We start from the raw sequence: 22,281 nt of genomic DNA, 5'->3' as shown, positions 1-22,281 counted from the left end.
GCCGTCTTGAGATTAACTTGAAGGTGGCCTTAGAAATCGAAACGTTTTTTTTTATTTTATTTTGATTAAAGTTTGAATACTCATACCAGTCGTCTTGAGATTAACTTGAAGATGGCCTCAGAAATCGAAACGTTGTTCTTTACTTTATTTTAATTAAAGTTTGAATACTCATACCAGCCGTCTTGAGATTAACTTGAAGATGGCCTTAGAAATCGAAACGTTGTTCTTCACTTTATTTTAATTAAAGTTTGAATACTCATACCAGCCGTCTTGAGATTAACTTGAAGGTGGCCTTAGAAATCGAAACGTTGTTTTTTATTTTATTTTGATTCAAGTTTGAATACTCATACCAGCCGTCTTGAGATTAACTTGAAGATGGCCTCAGAAATCGAAACGTTGTTCTTTACTTTATTTTAATTAAAGTTTGAATACTCATACCAGCCGTCTTGAGATTAACTTGAAGATGGCCTTAGAAATCGAAACGTTGTTCTTTACTTTATTTTAATTAAAGTTTGAATACTCATACCAGCCGTCTTGAGATTAACTTGAAGGTGGCCTTAGAAATCGAAACGTTGTTCTTTGCTTTATTTTAATTAAAGTTTGAATACTCATACCAGCCATCTTGAGATTAACTTGAAGGTGGCCTTAGAAATCGAAACGTTGTTCTTTACTTTATTTTAATTAAAGTTTGAATACTCATACCAGCCGTCTTGAGATTAACTTGAAGGTGGCCTTAGAAATCGAAACGTTGTTCTTTACTTTATTTTAATTAAAGTTTGAATACTCATACCAGCCGTCTTGAGATTAACTTGAAGGTGGCCTTAGAAATCGAAACGTTGTTTTTTATTTTATTTTGATTAAAGTTTGAATACTCATACCAGTCGTCTTGAGATTAACTTGAAGATGGCCTCAGAAATCAAAACGTTGTTTTTTACTTTATTTTAATTAAAGTTTGAATACTCATAGCGGCCGTCTTGAGATTAACTTGAAGGTGGCCTTAGAAATCGAAACGTTGTTCTTTACTTTATTTTAATTAAAGTTTGAATACTCATACCAGCCGTCTTGAGAATACATGTTTGAAAATAAGTTTTTATACTTGAGCTTCAACATTGACTTTAATTTATATTTTATAAAAATGATTTATAAGTTTTCTTTTCATTTCTAGGTCAGCCGTAAACTCAAACTTGAAGATTTGACAGTTTTACGTTTCAATACCTACAAAAAAAATAATACATATATATATAAAGAACTTTGTTTGGTGTAAGTACTAGCCTTTTGCACGCTTTTTAACATGATTTATTGGGTCGCCCCAAAATTGTAAAAACCTTTCCCTGGTTGGAACAAGCAATAAGTGAAATGCAGACTGTGTGTACTGCACAAATATAAACACTGGCAGACGGCTCGTGTTTTTTCCCTGCATTTCCACTACATTGAAACTTTAATGAGATGATGTTGGGAACACAGCAACAGCCATGATTCAACTCTTTCTTGTAATGTTATTAGAGACCTTCGGCTTAACAGCAGTAAACTTGGATTCTCACCGTCAACACTCAATCAATCGTATAAACACCTCGGCAGAATCAGAAACGACAAGTAACAAGAGGTGGAATATAGATTTAACAAAACAATCCTGCGATTACATAAATCTTTCTATTCATCCGAAGGAAGAAGAAAAAGAGAATATACTTGTGAAACTGGAACATCCATTTTTAGACGTCGATCAAGGAGTTGTTCCTGGAGTTTCTTATAGCGGTGAGTACTTGGTTCATTACATATCTATTGTACGTGTATTCGTCCCAAGTAACTGTGTTTGAAAAATTGTGGAAAAAGTAAAATAAGACAACGAGTTTAGAGTTGTACTGTAACATAAAACGCACATTCTGCAAAAAAACACATACTTCACAAATGAACTTCTAAGATATCGGATAGGTGATTAGGGCTCCTCAGAGTAAGCTATCAAGAATGAATAAAATATTTTTGGATAAAAGGTTACTAAAGTAAAACATAAATTTTTGTACAGAATATTTTGTTTGAAGAAAGTTTTATATACTTCGAACAGAATAGTCTTCTTGATTCAGTTTATACTTTTAAACATGGCTGAATTTGGGACTAAAATGAGTGAGTGGGTAGCGACCACAAAGTCTTTATCATGAATGTCTTCTGTGTTCCAAGTAATTCTGATGTACAAGCTGTTGGAGAGTTTCTGAGAAAACTGGCGTATCTTGTTATTTCTAAATTATTTCAAATTACAATACAGAGTATTTTTCAAAATTATTACAACATTGGTCATGTCTGCGTTTATTTAGTACAACCATAATGCGCCATAACACATTAGATTAATCCCTGCTTTTCCGTCACACCAAACATGCTCGCACTTTCAGCCGTGGTGGCGTTATAATGTTGCGATCAATCCCATTATTCGTTGGTAAAAGAGTAGCCTAAGAGTTGGCGGTTGGTGGTGGTGACTAGCTGCCTTCTCTTTAGTCTTATGCTGCTAAATTAGGACCGAACGATCCCAGCTATTATATTCATATAATTTAATACAATTAATTATTTCAGCCCACTTCACTCTGGAAACTAAATGGTTCAGTTGATCAGTTTCGGGAACTACAATTTTACGGTGTAACATTAAACTGAGAATATGTAAAGAGGGTTTATCTTAGTGTAAGTTGTAAATTATCTGTAATCCTAACACACACTCACCGTTTCAAACGTTTGGTATTATAATATATCGGCAAAAGTCTGGTGGATTATTAAAACACTCAGATGCAACAGTTAGAACTTCATTGTGGAGGAAAATGTAAGTTGTCATATCGACTGTGGTTGTGATCAGATTATTTGAGTAGGATTGTTAAATAATTCCCTTAAGGTTCCACTTCCTAACAGCTAGCATCTTGTCTTCTGACAATCATCAAATAATTAACAAAATGTTTTAGTGTGTGCCAGTGAAACAACGAGTGAATGATAAAAAATTAATTGTAAGCTAGAGCGACATGGTTTTTTTTCCAACTTTTTTCATGTGAATTGTAAGCTAGGGCGACATGTTTCTTATTACAATCTCATTTCGCCTTGTTTCATGTTGAACATCAAAGTTTGGTGAGGATGGTGGTCGGAGTTTTAATTTCAAGTATTGCTTAAGGCTGTTATTTAATGTTTAGCCTTATCATTTGTGAATAATTACCACTGATGCTAACTTTTAGTAGTCTGATTGCACAGAGATACTATGAAAACAAAACATAATAACAGCGTGAGTAAAAACTGAAAATACCAAATAATGTTTTTTGTATGCTTGCATAAGGAATGTTGCACGAGAGAAACACACATGTTATGAGAACTCATACTGTAAACCAAGCCGTTATCTATGTCCACAAAATTGTTGTTATTTTATTATATTAAACTTTTATTTACTTTGGTCGAAAGAAAATTCCGAGCTTTCCTTCTTGGTTTCTTTGTAATTTATGTTTTACTCGCTTTGTAGTCGAGCAACTAAAAGGTATTCATAGATTTTCTAGTCCCTCGGTGGGATAGCGATAAGTTTATAAACCTGAAACGCTAAAATCCGAAGTTCGATTCCTTACAGCGGACACACCAGATAGACAAGTGTGGCATTGCTCTTAAACAAACAGATATGCATACCTTATTCTAGTCTTCTGGCGGGACAGCGATAAGTTTACGAAATGATAACGTTAAAATCCACGGTTCGATTCCCCGCTTTGGGCACAGCAGATAGCCTTGTGTCACTTTGCTCTAAAACATATCCTTTCTAAAGTAACCAATTAAAGGTACAGTTACCGTAAAACACCAAAGATATGTGCTATTTTTTTCATGCAGTCGATCTAACAATCAGCAATTAAGAGTCCGATAAATGAGAATTCTGACGAAAAACGTACGAGTAATGAAACGATACTTTTGTCACCAACAGAAACGCTTTATCCACATTCTCACTTTGCTTGGAAGGAAAGTAAAGAATTCTTATTATTTTTATAGCAGAGTAAAATTAATTAATAAAGCAAAAAAGGATGCGATTAGATAAGAAATATTAATATATCTGGAAATGAAATGAGAACAGAGCTGGCTAAACATTTTATATAAACGTAATCTTTCAATTTAACCTGACTTTTTTGTCTGGAGAGAGAAACTCGAAAGAATTTAGACAACTTACTTTGATTCACTTTCTGGATTCCTCCCTTCCGGCTGCTGTGTAACAAATGTGTAATTATAGAGGTTTGTATTATACTGTACAGGAACTGTGTGTAATTTAGAGACCCCCCATATGTAACGAGGGTATATATTACTAGTTATGTAAAGGCTAGATCCCAGCAACAAATCGCTACGGATAATGTTGTCGTATTTTATAAAATGTGTTTTATACACCCCACAGTTAATAGCGTGCTGTATGTTAGTATTTATGGCTAATAGCGTGCTTGTTTTAGTATTTATAGCTAATAGCGTGCTGTGTTTTAGTATTTATAGCTAATAGCGTGCTGTGTTTTAGTATTTATAGCTAATAGCGTGCTGTATTTTAGTATTTTATGCTAATAATATTTATAGCTAATAGCGTGCTGTATTTTTTAGTATTTTAGCGTGCTGTGTTTTAGTATTTATAGCTAATAGCGTGCTGTATTTTAGTATTTTAAGCTAATAGCGTACTGTGTTTTAGTATTTATAGCTAATAGCGTGCTGTATTTTAGTATTTTTAGCTAATAGCGTGCTGTATTTTAGTATTTGTAGCTTGTAGCGTGCTGTATTTTAGTATTTTATGCTAAGCGTGCTGTATTTTATTATTTATACTTAATAGCGTGCTATGTTTCAGTATTTATCTGATTTTATGATAAAATAACCTCGGCTGATGTTTCATCAACTATTTAACTGTTTAGATGCTTGAACTGTCTCACCTCTCGTGTTGTGAAAAGCTTTTGTTTACTTGCTATCCTGTTTATTTGTTTTCAATTTCGTGCAAAGCTACACGAGGGCTATCTACGCTAGCCGACCCTAATTTTAGTTGTGTAAGACTAGAGGGAAGACTGTTGGTCATCACCACCTACCGTCAGTTCAGTTACTAGCAATTAGTGGGCTTGACCGTCACACGCCTGCTCTTTCAGCCGTGGAGCGGTATATTGTTTGGTGGGATGGTGATTCCATCATGCAATCCTCAGATTGCAAGTCGAGCGCCCCAGCCACCTGGCCATGCAGGGCCACACAAGGTAGCTAATGTTTAAATTGTAAACATATGTTTACTTAATGTACCTTTCCCATTTTGAACTCCCCGATACCTACAGCTGGCAGAGCATAGGTAGCCCATTAGGTATTTTTGGGCTATATCATAAAACAGAAACATATTGCTGTATTTTTTATTTTGGTTTATAAGTTACGATAGAGAAAAAATAACAAATGTATGTACGTGTGTGTGTAATGAAACAAATAGTTTCAATAGTATTATTTACATTAATTACATTAATAATTAAAAGTCGATTAAAACCATCACTGGAAAAATAATAATGAACTTAATATAAAATTTGTAAATAAGGGTTATATATATGATATGAAACAACTTGTAAATATAGTCAAGTTTTCTGTAACACGACTTTATTTTCCGTGTGTATTTTTTCAAGATAATGACTTCTTAGTAAGAACCTGTTTTTGTTGGTTTGGGTTAAAACTATAAAGACTGTTGACGTTACGAAACCGTGATAAAACACAACTAAAACTTGTAATAATCTACAGATTTCTAGACTTATTTAAAACTTAGGTTCGGACTGTTATCCATTATTAAACACTCATGTTGACCTCAAACAGCGCGATTAGTTATACAACTAAGGGAATCCTTTTATATTTCTTGATGCACGTGACATCTCAAAGTGTTAATCTCCGTGTTAAAATTAACCTCTTTTGACATTTCGTTCTATGATAGCGACTATTAAAATTATCAAATTATTTCCATTGAATGTTAAGTATATAATGCTGATAATATTCTAGCGGTGAGCTCGAACACTAGAAGTGATTGATTAAACGTTTAAAATAAACCAATCGTATTGATCCATCGATTTTTTAGAAGCAGCAGATTTACTTCTGTAACACAATACTAGCGTTTCACTGTGGTGGTCGATATAAAGTTAGGAATGTGAACGAACAGCGTGCTTGTGAATTAGTCTTGAAATACAAATATTACAATGATGAACTAATTAACAGGAAAATATTTAATTATCAATATTTTACGTTTTTATAGTAAAATGATGATGATTTAATAAATTTGTGGAAGCTTTTTACATATATGTCCTCTAGCGGGACAGCAGTAACTCTACGGACTTGTAACGCTCAAATCCGGCGTTCGATTCCCTTGCAAAAAAAAAAAAAAGCAGAAAATCTAATGTGACCTGCTCTAAAATGAACAAAAGGTATATAGTTGTCACGGATCAGCGGTATGTTTGAAAGTTCATAACGCTAAAAAATCGAGTTTTGTTACGTGTAGTGGACACTGCACAAATATCTCATTGAGTATCTTCGCGCTTTCGGGCCTGGCATGGCCTAGCGCGTTAAGGCGTGCGCTTCGTAATCTGAGGGTCGCGGGTTCGCGCCCGAGTCGCGCCAAACATGCTCGCCCTCCCAGCCGTGGGGGCGTTGTAATGTGACGGTCAATCCCACTATTCGTTGATAAAAGAGTAGCCTAAGAGTCGGCGGTGGGTGGTGATGACTAGCTGCCTTCCCTCTAGTCTTACACTGCTAAATTACCCAAGTTTAAAATACATAATATTAATCGATCGATATCATAAATAAATTCAAAATAAGAAAGTAAGATACATAATTTTAAGCTATTATTATATTGGTGTCTTCAGATCTTCCTATTATTTGTGATTTTAGGATCATTTCTTGTCCTCCCGCTTGTTCAATAATATGCTTGATTTGTGTAATTACGAACCCAAAATATTGGGTTAAATCGCCGCAGCGGACATGCGTAGATAGCCCTCTGTGCAAGCTTTAATGTAGTAAAAAATAAACAAACGTACTTTATCTTTTTTTATATATATCCTGAGTCAGTTTAAAAATATTTAGTTATTTCTTCAGGTATATAGAGTAATAGTATTCATTCTGGGAAGAAAGCTTCTTATATTAAAATATTTGGGTAGAAGGATCTAGAATGCTCTGGCTGTTAAGGCGCTTAGCTCGCAATCTGCGGGTCCCAAGTTCGAATCCCGCTGCTCGTCCTATATGTTTGCCTACTGGGACGGCTACCGGAATGTACGAATTCTTGGTTTAAAGAACTGCAAGCAGACTCTAAATTAGTTGAGATGGAAATCGAAAATAAAAACAAAAAGCGTACAGAAAACAAACAACTTGTCAATCGACGTTTATCATTGGTGGAGCTCGATTTTTATATTTCGTTTATAATCTGTAATGTTGGGAAGCCAAAGCAAAGGGAAAATTCACTTTTATTTATGCTTTCAACATGAGATTCATAATTCGAAACATTTATCTCTTAAACAGAATTTCATTGTTACAAAGTCATATCCTTATAACATATAAACATAAACTGTGTAGAAAATTTATTGTTTAATTGAAATTATACACAAAACTACAATAATCTATTTGTGATGTGCCCACTATGGATACTTAAACCCGGTTTTTAACGTTACAAGCCTTCATATTTCCAGATGCTCAACCGAGGTAAGTGGGAACAGAAAATCTGGTATGTTTTCAGTTAAGAAATGCAGAGATTGAATACGTTATACAAAAAACTATTTCGGAACGTTACAATATCGTTACAGTCCATGAAAAGGGACCTGCAACGCAGTGACTATTGCAGAAGGCTTTTTCGTAAGTCTGTCATCCCCGAAGCAAATGACTCCTCCCTGCAGGCTTTTCAGAATCCATCTCATGTAGGAGGACGGTGGTTTTCAGTGCTAAGTATCGTCTGTACGAATATAAATAGTGTTCAGTATATGAACATTTAAACAGAACTTCTTGATGAAACTTCCTACGTAATCTTAGGCTTAAACGTTTATTGTTCCATATAAGAAATATATTACTTCACTCTGGAAAACGTCGCAATACTTTAATTACTTGTATACAAGGTATCTGAAAATAATTTATCAATTTCATTTTAAGGGTTTATAAATAGCCATTTTGCACCATGCTGAGCGCATCGTACAGTTAAATAAAATGTATTTTTTCCACGTTTTGTTGAATTATAGCGAACAGGAAAAAACAGACTTCACTCGTGTAATACCTGAACATTGTAACTCACCATTTTCACACCTGCTGGCTTCTTTCTTAAACTATCACAAACTACTGAAATTAATATACAAAGAAAAACCATTATGATTTACAGAGGAATATCTTGTGAGTGTTGTTGTAGTTGTTAGCGGTGTGTGTGTGTGTGTGTGTGTGGATTTCTTCGGAGGGGCTAGGAGATTGTGAGAACCACTTGTCTACCTAGTATAAATAATCACTGATGCCTACAGAACGATTTTGAGTCACAACCTGCAACAAGACACCTAGAAATTAAAGCGCACTCCATCTCTGGTAAAGACTGTAATTCAGATGACTAGCTAACGATATATATAAGTTCAAAGACTTTGATAACTCCAACTAAAGCGTATCAATTAAAGTATTCTTTGTCAACGATCATACGTCACGTGACTTTGAAAACATCGATAAAATATTTATCAATTGAAATGTTTAATATACAAGAGAGGGACTGTCTGTGGAAAGTTCTCGAAACTCCATTAAGCTGAAGTTACTTGCGCTATTTACCATATTAATCCTACAGAAAGCGGGCCAACGTTGTTTTAAACGACATAATAACGGTTACCTTAAGTTAACTGTTCACCACTTGTTCATACCTGTAAACGGTAAAAGCATTCTGTAATTCTTTATAACCAAGCAACTTATTCCATCTCGTAAGCTTTCTGGAACTATTAGTTTAATGTCGCCGTTAAATGAACGTTAGCAGAAACACAAAAAAGTAACTGGTTGCGTGTTTTTGTGATAACAGACGAAAACACTTAGTGAACTCGAATTGTATGCAAAGATGAAGTAAAACTGGCAAGACAAATTGTTCGAGTGCATTTTGTGTTACAATGAGACAATTACTATGGATGAGTTATTTATTATATACTTATGAAACATGAAAGTCTTCCATTAAACTTGTTTGATTTGGGTTTTTAACATACATTAACGAAAACAAGGCTGATTGACAAAGTGAAACATTACGTAAACAGTAGTGTAATTACTAAATTGTTAATGTTTATTTAGGCTCCAGTCAAGGCTGACTGACAAAGTAAAACATTACGTAAACAGTAGTGTAATTACTAAATTGTTAAGGTCTATTTAGGCTCCAGTCAAGGCTGATTCACAAAGTAAAACATGACGTAAACAGTAGTGTAATTACTAAATTGTTAATGTTTATTTAGGCTCCAGTCAAAGCTGACTGACAAAGTAAAACATTACGTAAACAGTAGTGTAATTACTAAATTGTTAAGGTCTATTTAGGCTCCAGTCAAGGCTGATTCACAAAGTAAAACATGACGTAAACAGTAGTGTAATTACTAAATTGTTAAGGTCTATTTGGGCTCCAGTTAAGGCTGATTGATAATATTGTAGCCGTGACCAATGAAAGTTTAATTAACAAAACATTACAATCAAAATAGCATTCTTAGCCAATAAGTAAAACTGTTTGAAGTTTAATTTCTTTTTTACTGGCTTAAATGAAGATTCTGGGAAAGATGTCGTACAAAATGGTTTTGTTTTCGTCACGACCAATGATCGTCAGTTATCGAGCTCTGAAACAACTTCAACCAATAAAACTCCTAAAAAACGTTCTTTTTGTTTTAATCTTTCCGTGATAGGAAAAAATATATGATTTTAACGTGATAAAACTTGTTAAATGGTGTTTAAAAATACATTAATTCTTTACCATTACGCTTCACTCTTTTGACAGTAGCGACATTTAAAGGTAATGAAAGAGTAATCAATTACTCACGTTTTTCAAGCCAGTATTATGTTTTAAACAGCAAGCTAGAAGCTAACCACATACAGGTGTATTTATACGAATGGTATCGTCTTTACCCGTTAAAATAATTACATAATTTGCTCCTCTTAATTTTCTGTAACATAGAAATTGTCATAATTACATCTAAACCTATCTTTCACACACGTGCACACAGCGGTAGGTGCTCGGTTTCTCCTACACAATAACAACACCTGACAACACCAGATCTTTTAATGTGTGACTGAACACTGAGGCATGCGTTAAAGGGTTAAGCTTTCTGTTTAACCTGTCTCGTTGCGTATCTGATAGAGCAAAAGTTTGTGCTGTATATCGCTGTCAGGTCCGTATTAGCGTGATGTTCTTTAATTATAGTTAAATGTCAAATATAGCTCAGAAAACAACAGGGTAACCAAATTAAAATAATAAGTGTACCAGGTTTGGTTTTGAAGAACTATAAACGCACGAGATTCGTCCTTAACTAAAGTCGTTGTTTATTTAAACCCACCATGAAGTTGTTAGACGTAATAATGACGTTAGAGTTAACAAGACTTCGGTCTGTATACTTGAAATTAACTGTTATCTCTCTACATTGAATACCGTTATTAGTTCTAATCATGACTGGAAGGTATTACAGACAATTTAATTCCTAATATTCCACATGGTTTTAAGAAATACACGACTACAACTGTGTTTTAAATATTAAGGAACTCTCTAGATTAATAGACAAACGTTGTATCTTATAGCATGGCCTAGCATGGCTCAACTCACAATCTGAGGATCGCACGTTCGAATTCTCGTCACATCGAAACTTCTCGCCCTTTCAACCCTTGGGACGTCAATTACGTTACTATGTAATGCTATGTCCACCAATAACATTAACTTTTTAAAACTAGTAATTGTTTTTATTCTTTATTAAATATTGAACACGTTGCACTATCGCATCTCAAATTACTAACGTATATCAACAGTTTTTTTTCAATATTTCTTATTTGGTGAGAAAGGTTTATTGCACACTAACTAGTTTTTGCTTTCGCCAACAAAACAAAAAACAAGTCCAGCTGCTGAATTTCACGCAAAACCAGTCAAAAATTACCTGCGCTAACCTCCCCTAATTTTCATGATATAGACTAGAAGGAAGGCAGTTGATCAACACCATCCACCATAAGCATTCTCAGGTTACTCTTTTCATCGACGAACAATAAGATTAACCATAAATTTTTAGCACCCTTATGGCTGAACCACCAGGCCATGCAAGACAAACAATTAACATCTAAACCGTATTTGTAATTATGTTCTAGTTCTTTTCAGTTTAGCCTAACACGATGAAATATGGTTGTACTTCATGTTGCTGTTACCAGAGTAATATTTGTTAACTCAAGGGAATGTGTGAATATAAATCATATATATAATAATTATACTGTACAGTACAGTGGTTCTTATCTCTTGTTAAGCATACACTCATTTATCTTTATATTTTACATTAACAGATACGGTGTTCTCAGTTTTTATGACGTAGTAAGTAATTAAAAGTCCTCACTGGCTTTGTGCCAAACATTTTACCATTACCTACGTAAGACGTGAATCACAATTCTTAATTTTCTAAGTAATTAATTTGAAATATTTTACTTTTTCGTCTTCATTGATTGGCTACAACTCCTCAAAAGAGGAGTTACCAACAGAAGTTACCTTTCCGTTTGTAAGGTATTTGTCTTTTTATATTTTACTAAAAGCACGTTAAGGATGTTGCTCTGTTTTGAAGTTAGAACCTTTTTGAAGAAGTAAAACTTGAGGGATGGCAAGACTCGAACCCAAGACTCCACTAACCAAGCAACTATTTTAACCAAATCGTTGTCTTATAAGAAAATCCAGAGCATCCATGAATCATCTACATTTAAACTTTGGTAGAAGCCATCCTCAGTTTAGACAGTTTTATTTTTCTAACAGAGTCATCGGCCTTTGGAATAGGTTGTCTTATGATGCGGTGGAAGAAATTAATTCAAGTGTGAAGGAAAAGTTGAAAAACATTTACATTTAAGTTGGTGGATGAAACAGCCAAGACTAACAGGGTCCCTAGTCATTAAATGTTATAATTATATAATATACCTGACACGTTTTTTTACATAACCATCATTACCTGTTGCAATCCTTTGTTCCTTTTTGTTTATTTCTGTGAGACTAAAACGTCTTATAAGATTCTAAATGATAGTCATCTGTGTCTGTACAGATATTTGGATCTTTCTAGAACATGCCATCGTATTTGGAAACTTCCTTTGTAGTTCTTGTTTCCAAGTGGAATATAAATGTCAAGCCTTTTTTGTTGTTATTTTGTTTCTTTAGTACCAAGTGCCTTCATTTTACTATCGCTTATTTTAATCACTGTAGAATAAACAATGCACCAAGAAACCAGTTTTGACAGAAAACGAAATTAGAAGAAATGCCTATACTTTGACAGAATTCTCGGAAAGTATGACTAAGTAAAACTAGCTAAAGGTACCTGTTAAGAATACAAAAATTGTGTACAGGATGATGTTTTATTTTACTAAATCTCTAAAGATCTCATTAGATGCTAATTGTATACTCTGGTTAAGTCACACACACACACATAGACAGCGGATCATCTCTATAGTAGGAATCATATGGTGTCAAATCGTGAAGGTACCTTAAACATTTGGTCTGAGTTAAATTCTAGTCTCATTAAACCACGAGGAAATGCTTTAATCTTGCTCAAAATTGACTCTGCACGTGAAACGAAAGAAGCCATTTTTAAGCCACTTTGTCTGTGTTTTTTTTCCGATTTCATTTAGATAAAGTCACTGCATAAAATCAATATCTTCTGATAAGCATTTTTATGTTTAGCTCTTATTTTTTCCACTCCTCATCCCCCATTTTTTATGTTTAGCTCTTATGTTTTCCACTCCTCATCCCCCTGTGACTTAGCGGAAAATCTGAACATTTACAATTCTCAAAACTGGGTTGTATAGCTTTGCGCATAACAACAAAAACTTTTAGTCCAATAACATGAACTCATAAGAAGTTAGGTTTCAGAAACAATAAATGGCAAAAAATGTTCTTACATAAATGCTTATTTGTATCGTTTTCATTCGTTTAGGAAACACTGCATTATGTGTTGGTTTAGGTACATATTGTTTTAGGTACAACGGATAAAAGAAAATGATGGAGCTCGAATGTTTCATGCCCCAAAAATTAACGTTTTTAAACTTTCTGTTTCCGTGTATGCTTTGTCATTTTATGGGGAAATGTGCCCCAAGTAAACGTAAGACCTAGTTTTATCGCCCCCTCAAATCTAGAAACCGCACTCAAAGCTATTGGCTTCAAACGAGAAATATGCTTTGCTTGTTGCTATCGAACCATTCAAACAGATTAACCACTGTACTATGTTGCTCGACTGATAATGAGATGGCATCATAGACGTAATAGTTACATCCCATTAATGACTGTGAGATAAAGAGCAGTGTAGTTTAATTGGTTTTTTGAGCACTTGGTTAAAACGTTTTCTTGGCCCATAATTTCTTCGCATTAGTTATTAAATATGCTTATCATTAGCGTTTGTCTGTTAATATAATACTTTTACGATAAATAGTGCAGCAATAATGACTTGCTACACAATAATGCACATGTCTAATACACGTAATTAAATTACTGAGACATGTCACGTTTATTGTTTGTTTGTTTGCTTTTTACATAAAGCTGCTATTCGATGGATATTGTCCCTAATTTAGAAATAAGTTGGTTTTGAATTTCGCGCAAAACTACACGAGAGCTATCTGCGCTAGCCGTCCCTAATTTAGTAGTGTAAGACTAGAGGGAAGGCAGCTAGTCATCACCACCCACCGCCAACTCTTGGGCTACTCTTTTACCAACGAATAGTGGGATTGGCCGTTACATTATAACGCCCCCACGGTTGAAAGGGCAAGCATGTTTGGTGCGACGGGAATTCGAACCTACGACCCTCGAACTACGAGTCGAGTGCCTAAACCCACCTGGCCATGCCGGGCCTTTAGAAGTAATAAACTACAGGTAAATAAGTTATTTAACATCGCTACTAACTATCAATATTTGAGCTACCCTTTACGTAAAGTGGGACTGACTGTTACATTATAGTGTCGCCATGAAAATTCGAACCTGCGATCTACTTACTGTTTTTTTAGTTGAATGCCCAAACCACTAGGCCTCAGACATGCTTCAAAGTGAAAGAAATGAATGAATATTTTGTACGAATTAAAGTATTTGATTTAATTTATTTCATAACCACAAAAAAAAGTTCTGTACATGAGCTTGAAATTACAAACAATAATTTGGATTCATGGTGGACAGAGCGAATATGGTCCACTGTGTAGGTTTAAAAACATCAAACTGTGTAGAATGGACGGAAACGGCATGTTGTGGAGACACAAGTGTAGAAAACCACGTTTCAAAAGTCTTTCGCCTTCCGTTTCACGTCCATTCTACAAAGTTTCATCATGAATACTCTGCCTAAACAATCTACCAAAGAATGCGTATTATACTTTTGTCGTTTCGAAAAATATACCCCCTCAGAAGATAGTGCTAACTATGCTGGAATTATCCGCCATAGGATAATTATTGGTACGTTCTTATCATAGTGTAATTTTATCTTGATTTTGTTGGCTGTGTTGACATTAAATTTGTGTAAAATAAATTCAACATTTTAAAGTAACATTCATTAATTATGTGTACAGATATATGCCCAATTGCGCGTGGTGAAAAGCGTTACTTTTGCTCTCCACGTGCTTTTCTGCTTCGTAGAAGTAGTTTTAAACTTACGTTGGAACGTATTTGTTCATTACTGAATAAACGCAAACAGCGACAAGACATTTAATTAGCGATATATTTTCTCTTGGATATTACTTAAGTTTTATGTTGATAATATTTAAAGTTACACACAAGACAACGACAGCATGACTGTTATTGTTGTTTTAATATACATTTTTGCTTTATAAATGCTGCCATGTTCTTAGCACACACCGGGTAACACGTCACTATCGCGAGCCTTCAAGCTATTTACACTAAAATCCTGATTAGTTTAAAAATAACAACTAATGAAACATCGGTAAGTCTACCAAATTACAACATTATAATTCAGGATTCGATTTCCTGCGATGGACACAGTAGACAGTCCTATGTGGCTTTGTTATACAACAAATAAACCTTAAACATCACCGATAACCAGGTATCCTTATTGTTACCAATGCATGGTACTGCTGTATCTGTCTGTACTAGTTCCTTTCACAGTCGTAGTCCGATCATCACTAAAACTAAACCCGGTTTTGGAGTACCCCAACAGCTTTTGGTTTTCGAACCAAAGGGTTATTTGGACATAGCTCTCCATAATTTCTAACCGACAGACTAGAAGCAAGGCAGATAGTCAACGCTATCTTTGGTTATTATAACCAAATAGTGATATTTTACTTTTACTCTTATAACGCAGTTACGACTCCAAAGTGCGGAAATGAGATTTTTCGCAATGCGACGCAGACCATAAAACATATGAAGTCGCATTTGGAGTGCTAACCACTTAGTCACGGCCAGCCATAATGTAATTCATCTTAAAAAACAGTTACTTATAAAATATTATTAATAAGGTCTCTACATAGGAATTAATTAGATTAGCGAATTATTATACATTAATATTATTTTTGTTTGTGCCCCCCACAGGCACAGCGGAATGTCTGCAGTTTCACACCGTTAGAAACCGAGTTTCGATACCCGTGGTTGGCAGAGCACAGATAGTGCATCGTGTAGCTTTGTGTTTAATTTCAAACAATCAATAAATCAACCTTTTTCGTTGTTGAAAAATTTCTTGGATGTATCGATATAAATGTTCACTATATCTAGCTTTTAGATTTTTATAATTGAGTTTTGTTTTTAAATAAACTCTACTCGAGTTGATGAAAAGATGAAGGTGTTAGAATTATTTTTCGAGACTAGAAGTTTACCCTTCTTCAGCCATTCGAGCAAAGCTGCACAAGAATTGCTAGCTCTTAATGCAAACTTTTAGCCAAGAGAAATGTTGTGTTTTGTTTTGAATTTGGTGCAAAACTACACTAGAGCTATCAGTGCTAGCCGTTAATAATTTAGGAGTATAAGTCTAGAGGGAGGGAAGCTAGTCATCACTACCCACCGTTAAATCTTTGACTACTCTTTTTATCAACGAATAGTGGGATTGACCGTAACTTTATAACGTCCAAAAGGCTGAAAAGGCGAGCATGTTTGGTGTAATAGGGGTTCGAACTTGCGATCTTCAGATTACGAGTCGAGCGTCCTAACCACCTGGCCATGCCGGGCCTCGTCTTGAGAACAGGCACTTTGTTAACATCCATCATTGTGCAAGAAGCACCAGGGTGCGTGAACTACAGACCAGCATGCGAACCGTTAGACCACGCTACTGCTTCAAAGTCAAAAAAATAAACAAGTAACCCGTATACACGATGTTCTGAAGAAAGTTTTTTTTTTTCATTGCAAATTGTTTGGGTATCCACAAAAGTCTCATTCAAAGAAATAAGATTTCAAAAAAGTTGCCAAATTATTAGCTGCTTACGTCAGACCACAATGTGTCTTTTAAAGCTGGAGGTAGGATCGAGGCCGGAACGAATAAATTAATGGTAATAGATTAACTGTTTGTAACTTTAGCGAGAAAAAATAAATTACGTAAGGCGAAAAAATATATATATATATATATAATAATGATGGGTATAACAAAAAATTCAAATGAGGGTTAGATTAGAAGTTGCTGAAAATAATCGATAAAACACTATTTAATTTGTGCAACAAAAGGTTAAGAAATCTGAAATTATTGGAAGGCCGGTGTCAATAGTGTGAACTTTTATGCCATAAGACAAACTACACATTCTCTGTATATCGATTACAAACAATTCCTGTTGCTGAATGTGCTCTCTCTCTTTACCGTGAGGGTGTTATAATGTTACAGTAAGTCTAACTATACATGTTTGTTGAGAAAAGAATAGCGCAAGAGTTGGCGGTGAGTGTGTGGGAGGGATTAATTAGTTGCCTTCTATTTAATCTGTAACTGCTAGTTTATGGACGACGAGTAGCTTTGCGTAAAATAAGAAAAATAAACAAACACTTGCAAGTAGGGTAATCGATTTGTTTTAGAAAAACAACTCAAACTGTGGGTATTTGAGGGTAACCGTTTTGCTGCAGTTATTTTCTTACGCTCAAACCGTATCTTATGTACAGCAATGAAATTAAACAGTTCGTGTATTCATATCAGTGAATATTTTGTATTTATATAGTACGATACAAGGATAATGTCATGTGCTATTTCAATCAATAGTTGTTAAGAACAAAAGTAAACCGCTTTATCGCAATATGTATTAATAAAATAAAAGGGAAAGCTAAGTGTACATACAAATTTGATGTTTAGAAACTATAAGAAGAGCAAAATTTTAAAAATGGCGTTTTATTCAGTGTAGAATTTACGTAATTCATTTTTAGCCTCGAAGAAAATCGAATAATCGTTTCTTTTAAATTTCACGTAAAGCTACACGAGGGCTATCTGCGTTAGCCCTCTCTAACTTAGCAGCAAAAGGCTAGGCAAAAGGCACCTAGTTATTTCCACCCACTGCCAAATCATGAACTTCTTTCTTTACTAACGAATAGCGGGATTTACCGTAACATTACAATGCCCCACGACTGAAAGGGCAAGCACATTTAGTGTGATGGTGATTCGAATCCGCGATCTTCGGACTGCGAGGCGAGCGCACTAACTACCTAGCCATGTTGGGCCGAAATTAGGATGCATGCATACATATATCTACTCATATTTCTTAATACGTGTATGGTTACCGATTCCTTAATAATGAACACCATATAAAAATTTGAGTATCCAAGACTGAAAACCTTCTCTACAGTGAATGTCTTAAAAACACAAAGTTAAATAAAAAATCACTTAATTTATAAAGCGCGTTTTTTTTACGTTTTTGATCAAAAGCTTAATTTGAAACCTCGTAAAAATTATTCTATATCTTTGTTGGAGTTCTTTACGTTTATGATTTTATAGATTCGATAAAAGCTCAATATAAACTGCGGCCACACTTGAACAAAGACCAATAAAAATTTATTTCGGCGTGGATAACAAAAGAAATTCTGGAGCCTGATCGGTATTCGATAAATTATCCGAACTTTCATGAAGAAACAGTAAATTACACCTCTGTCAGAATTCCTACCAATATAATAAGACATCGAGGAGTTTTATTAGAGTGAAAAGCAGTTTCAGGAAAACTTCTTCCTCAAAAGCGCTATTATTTATAGGCTAGCTGCTGCTCTATCAATCTTTACTTACCTTTAAAAGTGGGGGGAAATAAATAAATTATTCGTATAAATATTTTACATTTTTCAAAAGAAATATTGGCTACAAGAAATATCATTTAATAACACAATAAGGAGATCGTACATTAGAGGTATATGTCTGAACGAGACACTTCACCACATTTGTTCCAACCTACCCATCTGTAAGCTGCAAATTAACATACAATATTATTTAACAACACAATAAGGAGATCCTACATTAGAAATATATGTCTGAACGAGACACTTCACCACATTTGTTCCAACCTACCCATCTGTTAGCTGCGAATTAACATACAATATCATTTAACAACACAATAAGGAGATCCTACATTAGAAATATATGTTTGAACGAGACACTTCACCACATTTGTTCCAACCTACCCATCTGTTAGCTGCGAATTAACATACAATATTATTTAACAACACAATAAGGTGATCCTACATTAGAAATATATGTTTGAGCAAGACACTTCACCACATTTGTTCCAACATACCCATCTGTTAGCTGCGAATTGACATACAATATTATTTAACAACACAATAAGGGGATCCTACATTAGAAATATATGTCTGAACGAGACACTTCACCACATTTGTTCCAACCTACCCATCTGTTAGCTGCGAATTAACATACAATATCATTTAACAACACAATAAGGAGATCCTACATTAGAAATATATGTTTGAACGAGACACTTCACCACATTTGTTCCAACCTACCCATCTGTTAGCTGCGAATTAACATACAATATTATTTAACAACACAATAAGAAGATCCTACATTAGAAATATATGTTTGAACGAGACACTTCACCACATTTGTTCCAACCTACCCATCTGTTAGCTGCGAATTAACATACAATATTATTTAACAACACAATAAGGAGATCCTACATTAGAAATATATGTTTGAACGAGACACTTCACCACATTTGTTCCAACCTACCCATCTGTAATCTGCGAATTAACATACAATATCATTTAACAACACAATAAGGAGATCCTACATTAGAAATATATGTTTGAACGAGACACTTCACCACATTTGTTCCAACCTACCCATCTGTTAGCTGCGAATTAACATACAATATCATTTAACAACACAATAAGGAGATCCTACATTAGAAATATATGTCTGAACGAGACACTTCACCACATTTGTTCCAACCTACCCATCTGTAATCTGCGAATTAACATACAATATCATTTAACAACACAATAAGGAGATCCTACATTAGAAATATATGTTTGAGCAAGACACTTCACCACATTTGTTCCAACCTACCCATCTGTTAGCTGCGAATTAACATACAATATTATTTAACAACACAATAAGGGGATCCTACATTAGAAATATATGTCTGAACGAGACACTTCACCACATTTGTTCCAACCTACCCATCTGTTAGCTGCGAATTAACATACAATATCATTTAACAACACAATAAGGAGATCCTACATTAGAAATATATGTTTGAACGAGACACTTCACCACATTTGTTCCAACCTACCCATCTGTTAGCTGCGAATTAACATACAATATCATTTAACAACACAATAAGGAGATCCTACATTAGAAATATATGTTTGAACGAGACACTTCACCACATTTGTTCCAACCTACCCATCTGTTAGCTGCGAATTAACATACAATATTATTTAACAACACAATAAGGAGATCCTACATTAGAAATATATGTTTGAGCAAGACACTTCACCACATTTGTTCCAACCTACCCATCTGTTAGCTGCGAATTAACATACAATATTATTTAACAAGACAATAAGGAGATCCTACATTAGAGGTATAGGTCTGAACAAGACACTTCACCGCATTTGTTCCAACATACCCATCTGTTAGCTGCGAATTAACATACAATATTATTTAACAACACAATAAGGAGATCCTACATTAGAAATATATGTTTGAACGAGACACTTCACCACATTTGTTCCAACCTACCCATCTGTTAGCTGCGAATTAACATACAATATCATTTAACAACACAATAAGGAGATCCTACATTAGAAATATATGTTTGAACGAGACACTTCACCACATTTGTTCCAACCTACCCATCTGTTAGCTGCGAATTAACATACAATATTATTTAACAACACAATAAGGAGATCCTACATTAGAAATATATGTTTGAGCAAGACACTTCACCACATTTGTTCCAACCTACGCATCTGTTAGCTGCGAATTAACATACAATATTATTTAACAAGACAATAAGGAGATCCTACATTAGAGGTATAGGTCTGAACAAGACACTTCACCGCATTTGTTCCAACATACCCATCTGTTAGTTGAAAGTTAACATACAATGAATTAGCTTATTTTTAACTCCAGAGTGTGTTTTTTTTTCAGTAATACACAGTTATTAACTGTGATTGTAACTCTCTCATTCTGGTAGTATATAATTCGTAGTCAAAATAAAACAAAAACTGATTAATGTTAGTTTTTCATTTTTGAAGATATATAGAAATATTTTATCTGTCTTCTAACTGTTATCAGTCTAAGCAGTTTTCACGATAGTCTGTCTGTATGTGAGTCTAGAGTTCAGAATATGAATTTTGAGGTTACAAAATGGTTAATCTCTGTTTCTAAGCCTGTATTCAATGACTTACAAACGTTTTTGAATAAGTTGTTCGTAGAACTAACCTTAAAAATATTTCTTTTAAGAACAACGATCTTATAATGTTTTCTTAACCCTTGTTTCTGTAAAGGTTCAAGTCATTTTATAAATAGCTTATAGTTTTATAAAACTTGTCTAAACAGTTTTCTTTGTGTAAGAAAGATTCAAAAGCCCATGGCCTGACCTTGTGGTTAGGGCACTCGATTAGTAACTTGTGGAACGCAAGCTTGAATCCTGTCACCGAACATGCTCACTCGTCTTGTTATGATGTAATGGTCAGTCCTGTATTTTGTTGATTAAGGGTAGCCAAAAAGTGGGCGGTGGATAGTGTTGACTAGCTCTCTTTTCGAGTCTGTCACTTTCAATTAAGGAAAGCTGGTTCAAATAGCCCTCGAATAGCTGTGTGATAGGTTCAACAAACATCTCGCCATATTTTGAAATGAATCGATATAAAAATGTGTAATTTTTTAATTTATTATCTCAAACTTCACTCTCCACACACATATACACAGAAAAGGAAAATAGACAAATGATATAGACATACTTGTTTTATTTTTCGGTATTAGTAGATAAGTAATCGTAATTTATCTACAGCTTGATATATATCTTTCAAAGATACGTTATGATATTATGTAATTATTAAGATATTATCCATCTTTTTAAAGCGTCGGGTTCATCTGTAGTTAAATAGTGTTTTGCCATGTGAATCTTTGTTTTAGGTTATTGAAACTCACTTGTGGTTTATTTGAGATGTGTTCTGTTATTAATGTGGGCACGTATTTCAGCGGATTTAATGTTCATATCTTTGAAAATAAAACTCGTTAATATACAGTGTTATAGTTCTCTTTACATATCACAGCGAACGCCCATCAGTGGCACAGCGCTATGTGCTATGTCAGCGGATTTACAACGCTATAAACCGAATTTTGATACCTGTGGTAGGCAGAACATAGATAGCATTTACCCCTTCATAGTGAGCGATAAGTTTACGGACATACAACACTTCTCTCCAGGGTTCGATTCCCCGTTGCAGATGGGGCGCAGATAACCTATTGTATAGCTTTGTACTAAAACAAAATTGTATTAAATGTCGACAAAAATAGATAAAATATTTTTACTCCATGTTGAACAATATCTTTTGATGTATACGTGTCAATGTTTCTGTTTCAGCTTCTTTTAAAGTGCACAGACACACAAGGGGTAATCCGTGCTGTGCCCAGGTAACAAATACCAAACAGGTTAATTGAACCACTCGAGATAATGTAAAAATGTGTATATATAATACGTGTGTGTGTGTGTGTT

The 22,281-nt window shown here is 34.5% G+C and overlaps 1 protein-coding gene across 1 annotated transcript in view; it reads left to right on the top strand.

Moving 5' to 3' along the window:
• Window positions 1-22,281, top strand: part of LOC143233294 (uncharacterized) — a 135,734-nt gene that overhangs the window by 19,295 nt on the left and 94,158 nt on the right. Inside the window, exon 2 of the mRNA XM_076469425.1 lies at window positions 1,166-1,752. Coding sequence (XP_076325540.1) covers window positions 1,473-1,752 — 280 coding nt within the window. The 5' untranslated portion in view covers window positions 1,166-1,472. The remainder of the gene's footprint in view (window positions 1-1,165; window positions 1,753-22,281) is intronic.

Source organism: Tachypleus tridentatus, chromosome 12, assembly GCF_004210375.1.
Source record: "Tachypleus tridentatus isolate NWPU-2018 chromosome 12, ASM421037v1, whole genome shotgun sequence".
Classification (NCBI taxonomy): domain Eukaryota; kingdom Metazoa; phylum Arthropoda; class Merostomata; order Xiphosura; family Limulidae; genus Tachypleus; species Tachypleus tridentatus.
This window is presented reverse-complemented; position numbering and strand designations above follow the sequence as displayed.